A 460-nucleotide genomic window follows, 5' to 3' on the forward strand; every position below is an offset into this window, starting at 1 on the left:
AGTGTGGAAAGCTTGAACTCCTTTGCTTCCCCCTCGTCTCTGCGTGTGTGTTTTCCTTGCTCTAAAGCTCTAAACGAGAGGAAAGGTTCTCGCCATACCTGTCATCTTGCTTTCCTTCGTCACAAGAGACGTTCCTTTGCCGCTTCGACCCGACGCCCAACGTGACGGGGACGATTCCGAAGGCGTCAGGGCGGATTTTAAAGGACTCGACGAGCGTGCCCTTCGAGGCCAAGCAGGCGGTCTTCCCTTCTGTCTGTCCTACTGTAATGTTCTCTATAACCTCCATCGTTAACTGGGAAGGGTAGTGAAAGGGGGAAGGGGGGTTTAAAACATTTCCCTTAAAAAAAGGCGAATGGATTAATGCCGTATTTGAAGACACACACAAAAAGAAAAAAAATCTAATCGAATTCAGTGCTAGGATTAATGCCATAATTGAACGAAAAAAATCGTATCGCATTTG

At 47.0% G+C, this 460-nt stretch overlaps 1 protein-coding gene across 1 annotated transcript in view; it reads right to left on the reverse strand.

Moving 5' to 3' along the window:
• The window catches only part of LOC119592711 (alpha-2-macroglobulin-like), a 6,449-nt gene that overhangs the window by 5,028 nt on the left and 961 nt on the right, over nucleotides 1-460 (reverse strand). The window contains exon 3 of the mRNA XM_037941646.1: nucleotides 99-292. Coding sequence (XP_037797574.1) covers nucleotides 99-292 — 194 coding nt within the window. The remainder of the gene's footprint in view (nucleotides 1-98; nucleotides 293-460) is intronic.

This window comes from Penaeus monodon, chromosome 30 (assembly GCF_015228065.2).
Source record: "Penaeus monodon isolate SGIC_2016 chromosome 30, NSTDA_Pmon_1, whole genome shotgun sequence".
Classification (NCBI taxonomy): Eukaryota; Metazoa; Arthropoda; class Malacostraca; order Decapoda; family Penaeidae; genus Penaeus; species Penaeus monodon.